At 47.2% G+C, this 8,176-nt stretch overlaps 1 protein-coding gene across 1 annotated transcript; it reads left to right on the top strand.

Annotated features, from left to right (window-relative positions):
- Positions 1–5,879: 5,879 nt before the first annotated feature.
- LOC137525952 (E3 ubiquitin-protein ligase TRIM39-like) lies at positions 5,880–7,433 on the top strand. The gene has a single exon (XM_068247162.1). The coding sequence runs from the start codon at positions 5,880–5,882 to the stop codon at positions 7,431–7,433; it is 1,554 nt and encodes a 517-aa protein (XP_068103263.1).
- Positions 7,434–8,176: the final 743 nt, after the last annotated feature.

The raw sequence follows: 8,176 nt of genomic DNA, 5'->3' as shown, positions 1-8,176 counted from the left end.
AGCTATTTTCTTATCATATTGATTGTTATAGTCACTTTGTGGGGTGTTTCCTCCACCCGAGTTCTATAGTTCCAACAGCACCCGTTCCACTGGGTGGTTGTCTGTTTCATGGTTTTTAAACTTTTTTGAAGTGCGATGCATCCAGTTAAAGAACTTACAGGGATTCCAGGGGCAGCTTCTGACTGGCTCATGGAGCTTTGCTGTCGTACCGACAGCAGGGTGTGTGGGCTTCAACGGTGTGATCGGCGATAGCGGCAGGTCTGTGCAACATGAGGGTGGTGAGCACTGTTTTTGTACCCAAAAGTCTCTAGTCTTTAAGGGGCCAGAGATTTCTGGTACTGAAGTAGGTAAGTTGGGGTGACCTTGCAGCTGCCTCATGGCACGGGGGGAAGAGGGGGTATTGGGGAGCAACAAGGGCCCTCTAATGTCATTTTAGGTAAGATTGTGTGTGTGTGTGTGTGTGTGTGTGTGTGTGTGTGTGTGTGTGTGGGGGGGTCTGTCAAGGGGACTCTGGGCTAATTTTGCTTGGGTGCTGCTTTGTTGCTTGTACCAGCCCTGATTGATGCATCTCTAGCCTCAGGTGGTGCATTCCTGGTGGTGGCAGTGCGCAAGCTGTAGAGAGACATCTGTTATAAAGTCACATCTGAGCACAACCGTACTCGTATGCAACATTATGCGGTTTCTTGCCGCAGAGTAGCTGCACCACATGCCAAACATTGGGTTATACCTATTGCTATTGGGTTGCATATATTTGCAGCTAGACAACTCCAGGATTGGCAGATCATAATTAGGACAAACTGTGGCATAACTACAATACAAAGCTTTGATGGGGCCCTCCCAGTGTTCCCTTGCCTCCCCTTAGTGCCCTTCACAGCCTGGGGGCCCATCTCACAAGGGTGATAAAACAAGTGTACCCACCATGATCTTCACACCCATAACAAGTGTAGCCACAAAACACCTGATTTGACATGTAGTCCCCTGTATCGGAGGAAGGGAGGGTTAGTAGAAAACACACACGCGCGCACACATGTACACACACACCCCCCTCTGGGCCCCCTACGATTGCAAATGCTGCTCCCCTAAAGTTGAGTCCAGAATAAACAATTAAGGCCCGGTTCACATTAGCGGTGGCCGTCCGGAATCGCCGAGCCGGACCGCTTGCAGAACGGACGGAACGGACGCACGGCATGGCAATGAAAGCCTATGCGTCCGTTCACATGCGTCCGTTCTGCCGGACCGGAGCCGGACCGGATCCGGGCCGGATCCGGACTCCGGCGTCCGTTCCAACATGCGCTATTTTTGGGTCCGGCTCCTCCGGCAGCCGTATCCGGGGCGGAGCCGGACTGCACCATCCGGCCAATACAAAGCAATGAGAACCGGAGAGCGCACAACACACTGGCTAAAAATCCGGATGTTCTACCCCACTTCCTATGCGGATTGTTGCGGCGATTTTGGATGGGGACACATGGGCAAGCATTTTGGAGTGGAGCAGCAGTGACTTTACACGAGCTGGAGATGTTGGCAGCATGTCGGAGGTGGAGGTGAGTGCTAAACAGCAGAGGGCCTGATTCCACAGGTCCCCCTTCTGCTGACCTCCCAGACCCCAACATTTTAATTTGGTTTGTACTAACTTTTGCCAAACGGATCCGGATCGCATCCTGATGAACACCTGATGCAACCTGACCGGATCCGGATCGGATCCGGATCAGAACCGGACGGTTCCGATCCGGATCCGGTCCGGATCCGGTCAGGTCATCCGGTCCGTTTGGCAGACAACCGCAAGTGTGAACCGGGCCTAAGGGATCACTTTAAAGTGAACCTGTGAGGAAAAAAATGATGGGATCTGGGATTAGTGCCACCCATAAAGGTGTGTAGAAGTAGCGCAGTGACAATAGGCCCAAAAATGGAGGGCCAGAGATAGTGTGGATTATCAAGAGCAGTGGCAGTGTGTGGCCTCACCTCTGGTCAGTTGTCACCTGGGATACCGCATTGGTAACTGGTATCTAGAGCTGGGTGTAGTGCATTGTTGATGCCACCCAGTGGTGTAGAATGGTTTAGAACGGTCCTTACATAAAGGATTTTAATCTTTGAGTCATTGAACTCCTGAAACACCGCAAAGAGAAACCCACCCAGTTGTGTGAGTCACGCTGCCTTCCTCAGGGGATGTAGGAAACCAGTTAGATGAGCTTCCAGATCATTGTTACGTGTCTTCGTCACTTTACAAGAAACGCACATTCTAGGAAGAATTCTCTTTCGGTTTGCAGCTGCTGTGGATGCTTTCTGTCGGAAGGTGAGTTCTATGGAGCTATTTTTGTATTCTTGGTCTTAGTTTTATGGAGGCTCTACGGCTCTTCCCTAGCCTGAATTTAGAGACAGTATATCTGAGTTCTGTAGTAGAATTCTGCATGGGGGACCGGTAAAGTACCAATGTTTAACTGTTCAAATGGGGAACCGTGCTACTATAGTGTGATTTCTACCATAATTTTTGGTTCCTACCTCACCCCATAATTCTTCCATGTTAAGAGATTAGCTGTTGAAACCAGTAGAGACAAAAACACAGAAACAGCACACCCTTACAAAATGAAGCCTGGTGCACACCAGAGGAGTTTTTCTGAGCATTTTGAGTTTTTAAATCTGCTGCTAATGTTATCCTATGTGTCTGTGCACACTGGAGCAATGAGGTTTTGTAAAAAAAAACCCATCGCATTACATTGGGAAGAGCTTTTGAAACCTCTAGCGTTTGGGTGCCAGAGGATTCAGAAGCTCTTCCCAATGTAATGCTATGGTGGTTTTTTACAAAACCTCATTGCTCCAGTGTGCACAGACACATAGGATAACATTAGCAGCAGATTTAAAAACTCAAAATGCTCAGAAAAACTCCTCTGGTGTGCACCAGGCCTCAGACTGGAGCATTGTGCAGTGAAGAAACTTTGTCACGCACAATATCTCCTTCAACGTTGGCCAAGTGATGTTGATAAACCAGAAGATCTGAGGACATAATGTGCTGGTATGGAGGGTGCTGAAGACAGGGTTGCCAGTCCATTCAATCAGTAAGAAAGGGGAGTTATTTTTTATATATATTGTGCCAACATTTTCTGTAGCACCTGTACATAGTACAAAACAAATATTGGGGAGCATAGACACGAGACGTTCAAAACTCTGTGCAATCAAGACATCACACAATATAAGTTTAACCCTGATTAATATTGGTACACATAGATATGATAAATTACATCAGTATAAGAAACACTAGGAGGAAGTCCCTGCCCTTGCGAACTTACATGCTTGAGGGTAGAGGGTTTGAGACATGCAAGAAGAGGATTGTGGCCCTGATCAGTTGGAGGGTCCGCAAATGGGGGACCAGAGGACGCTGTGAAAATCATCATGAGGATCCAGAGCAGGGGTGGACCTACCATGAAGCCACCTGAATCACGTGATTCAGGCGGCAAAATCTAGGGGGCGACGTTTGGACAAACAGTTGTGGCCGCGTGGGACCTGCCTCCTCTCTGCTCTCCTGCCCACCTTCCTGGCACACATACATCCCCATCTTCCTGCGACCGGTGGCACCTGCCACCCTTCCCTATGACAGATTTGACAGAGGGGAAGCTTTGGCACATAACCAATCAGGCGGTGGTGCTGCCGATGGTCTCACGGGCGAGACCAAGGCACTGTCATTGAGCCAATCACTGCACTCGATTAGTAGCAGTGACATCTGATAGGTCACTGCTACTGATCGAGTGCAGTGATTGGCTCAATGATGGTGCCATGGTCCCACCTATGAGATCATCAGCACCAGCTAGTACAAGGAGTAGCGGACAGCTGTGATTGTCCCGTATGTCAGCACCCTCGCCTGATTGGTTGCTTGCCAAAGCTTCCCCTCTGACCGGCCATGCTGATCCCTCAACAGTGATGGAGTTTATATGCGGGTATATATGACATGAGGTATATATGATGGGGGTTGTATACTGTATATATCAGCATTTTCTAAGGGGCGCATCCTCCAAAGTTTGCTTCAGACAGCAGAAAGTCTAGAACCGGCCCTGATCCAGACTCTTCCCTCTCCTTAGGTAGGTATCTGTTTTTTAATCATTTTTTGGGCCTCGGGTTTCAGCCCGCTGGGATTTTTCACCTTATGCTACAGAGCAATTTTCACCTCCCATTCATTTGCCTATAACTTCATCACTAATTATCACAATAAATGTATCTATATCTTGTTTTTATCTGCCACCAATTAGGCTTTCTTTGGGTTGTACATTTTGCTAAGAATTCTTTTTTTCTAAATGTATTTTAACAGGAATATTAAGAGAAAATGGAAAAAAAAATCATTATTTCTCAGTTTTCGGCCATTATAGCTTTAAAATAATACATGCTACCATAATTAAAGCCTATGTATTTTATTTGCCCATTTTTCTTGGTTATTACACCATTTAAATTTTGTTCCTATCGCAATGTATGGCGCCAATATTTTATTTGAAAATAAAGGTGCATTTTTTCAGTTTTGCATCCATCACTATTTACAAGCTTATAATTTAAAAAAATGTCCGTTATATACCCTCTTCACATGCATATTTAAAAAGTTCAGACCCTTAGGTAACTATTTATATATTTTTTTATTTTATCTTTTTATTTAAAAATTTTATTTGGGTAATTTTTGGTGTGGGAAATAAACCGGTAATTTTAAATTTAATAATGTGTGTTTATTGTATTGAGAAGTGTATGTAGATGTAGTTTTACTATTTGGCCACAAGATTGAGATTTTTTTTTTGGTCGTTCTCGCTTCCAGGAAGCGAGAAGAGGACGAGAAATCTTTTTTTTCCCCAGATATACCGCAGCCACTGATACGAGGCCGTCGGTTTTTCTGCCGGGACATGGATCAATAAACGGGAACCGTGTTCCCATTAATTGATCTCTGGGTTACCGGGGAAGGGGGGAGGCGGCACTGGGGCGCGCGGGCGCACCCGCGATCGCCCACGGGAGTATGTCGAAGCGCGCATCAGCAGCACAGCAGCCGTCTGGACGAGAGGATAAAATGCAGGCTAGCGACAATATTTGTAGCTAGCCTGGCGGTATTATTTTTTGAGGGTGGGGGAGACAGCAGAGTACGGGGGGACAGGGGCCACTCCAGAACGACACAGAGGCATGTCATTGTGCACAGGACATGCCTCAGTGTCTTATTAAGATTTCATATATCGACCTCGGGTTCTCTTTAACTACCTGACGGCCGCTCCACACCAATTGGCATCAGGTCCTGGGGCCGGCTACTGCAGGAGATCGTGTGCAGGCTGCGCGAGCATCTCCTGCTTGAGGGGCGGAGCTCTGCCCTACCTTCAGTCTCCGAGCGGCGATCGCCACTCAGGACACTGTTAGACGGCAAGACCGCCGTCTAATTACCATGTACAGCGCTGCGATCAGCAGCAGCGCTGTACAGGGGACAGCCATGTCATGGTGCAGAAGAGAGCGATCGGCTCTCATAGGCAGAAGCCTATGACAGTCAATCGCCAGGATTGGCCGGCTGGGGGGAGGGTGGGGTTTAAAAAAATAAATAAACACAAATAGTAAAAAATATAAAAAAAAAACCCATAACATAAATATTTATAAAACATAAACACACAGGGGGGGGGGGGGGGGACGGCGATCAGACCTGTTCTGTTGGTGGGGAGAAAAGGGGGGGGATCACTTGTGTGCTGTGTTGTGCGGCCCTGCAGCTTGGCCTTACAGCTGCAGTGGCCAATATAACAACAAATAGCCTGGTCTTTAGGGGGGTTTAGCACTGTGGTTCTGAAGGGGTTAATTGATTGATTATGACTTTAACTAAGAAAGTATCTGTGTTGATTTATTCATACATTGTCACCTTTATTTTTTCTTTTGTTCCTTTTAGAATGGCGTCTGCTGCTCTAGGAGATGAGTTGAGCTGCCCCATCTGTCTGGACCTGTTTACAGAGCCGGTGTCACTGAGATGTGGACATAACTTCTGCTATCACTGTATTGTGACTGCTCTGGATACACAAGAGGGGTCCGGTGCTTTTTCCTGTCCGGAGTGCAGAGAGGAGCATCCAGGCCGCCCCCTGCTGGATAAGAACAGGAAGCTGTCCAGCATTGTGGAAAATTTCAGGTCTATGCAGGAGGATGAAACTAAGATCCCCTGCACATACTGTGTGGATTCTCCTGTAGCTGCTGTTAAGACATGCCTCCAGTGTGAGGTCTCCATGTGTGAAAAACACCTAATGGCCCACAACAAGACAGTGGATCACGACTTAACTGAACCCACCTCATCCGTTGGCAATAAAAAATGCTCCATACACAAGAAGCTCCTGGAGTATTACTGCTATGAGGATTCCACCTGTCTGTGTGTGTCCTGCTGTCTGGTTGGGACACACATAGGACACCACGTGGAACTTCTACAGGAGGCTGCTAAGGAGAAGAAGGAGGAACAGAAATTGGTCCTCAAAAAACTAACCTCAAAGAGAATGAGTAGCGTAAATAGAATTCTGAGTCTACGGGACCGCAAAAAAGAAGTACAAGAAAAAGCAGATAGTATAAAGAACATGGTCACTTCTCTGTATGAGGACATCATAAGACAGCTTGAAATGCAAAAGAAGGAGGTTCTGAGTGAGGTCTCCAGTCAAGAAAAGCAGATTGTGGGGTCCCTCTCTGATCAGATCCTGGATCTGGAGGAACACAAGGATGAGATGTCCAGGAAGATCGGGCACATTGAAAAGTTGTATAACCTGACTGATCCTATATCTGTCCTCCAGGATCCAGAAGTAGACCCAAGTGATCAAGAAGACGATGATGAGCAACCTGACCCTGATTTGGATGATTTTTTGATCTCACTTGTGTTACAAGGGTCCTTACAGGATCTTATCATCACTATAAAATCACAATTGCAAACTAAATTCTGCATACAAGAAATGTCCAATCTTTCTCTAAATCCAAAAACTGCCCATGAGCTTGTGGCCTTATCTGAGGACCTCAAAACCGCCTCATTTTCCGAAGCAGAACAGAATAGGCCTAAGTTACCAGAGAGATTTAGAAGATACCCACAGGTTATGAGCGTGGAGACTTTTTCCTGCAGGACACGTTACTGGGAAGTGGAGGTCAGCGACTCTGGAGCTTGGGAGGTTGGAGTGAGCTATCCCAGTATAGTGAGGAAAGGAGAAGAGTCCAGTTTTGGGGACAATAACAAATCATGGTGTTTACACATGTGTGATAACGACTACGTAGCTGTCCACGACTCACAGGAAGAGGATGTAGTCCCTCTGTCTACTTGCAGAAGATTAGGACTCTATCTGGATTATGAAGCTGGCCATCTGTCTTTCTACCAGTTGGGTGACAAAATCACACACCTACACACCTTCACTGCCACCTTCACCGAGCCCCTCCATGCTGCTTTCTATATTTATAAAGGGGCCTGGATCAAGATCACACACTAAAATTAGAGTATTGTGGAGTATGTCGCTACACAACTTCATTCCCGTGGAAGCAGCTTAAATGATCTTCTGGTTACTGCCTCAGAGGGTGGATTTACATCACAGAAAGAGAGACTAATAGCAGAAACAAAATGTATACATTGATTCAAATCTGTAGATAAAATACAAATTTCTTAAAGAGAACCTGTAACAAAAAAAAGTTCCCCTGGGGGGTACTCACCTCGGGAGGGGGAAGCCTCAGGGTCCCAATGAGGCTTCCCCCTCCCCTGTAGCTGCAGGCAATCCAGCGCTGGCTCCCCCGAAGTGTCCGGCAATCCTCCCTTGACAAGCACTGATAAGCGCTGGTTTATTTACCTTTCCTGGCTCCAGTGGGGTCGCTGTTGCGGGTCCGCTCTACTGCGCAGGAGACTTGCGCCTGTGCAGAAGAGCGGGCCGACAGCGGTCGGCTATTTCCGCCTATCTCTGAGCGGAGGGCCGATACTGCGCCTGCGCTGGAGCCGGGAAGGTACATATTTACATCCCCGCTGTTTGGGGAGCTTTATCTCCGCCGACATGGGACCGAGGAGGACAGGGGAAGCCTCAATACGATCCGGAGGCTTCCCCCACCCCAGGTGAGTACCCCCCAGGGGAGTTTTTTCTCATTACAGGTTTTCTTTAAATTGGTATGAGGGTGATGATAATATTTAATGTCTTAATTCTTTTCCAGCCTATACAAACTGCATCCACTCTGTTTGCAGCCAACTCTT

This window comes from Hyperolius riggenbachi, chromosome 7 (genome assembly GCF_040937935.1).
Source record: "Hyperolius riggenbachi isolate aHypRig1 chromosome 7, aHypRig1.pri, whole genome shotgun sequence".
In the NCBI taxonomy this organism is placed as follows: domain Eukaryota; kingdom Metazoa; phylum Chordata; class Amphibia; order Anura; family Hyperoliidae; genus Hyperolius; species Hyperolius riggenbachi.
This window is presented reverse-complemented; position numbering and strand designations above follow the sequence as displayed.

Coding starts and splice junctions, on each gene's coding strand:
- LOC137525952 (XM_068247162.1), top strand. CDS start 5,880: ATGGCGTCTGCTGCTCTAGGAGATGAGTTGAGCTGCCCCATCTGTCTG.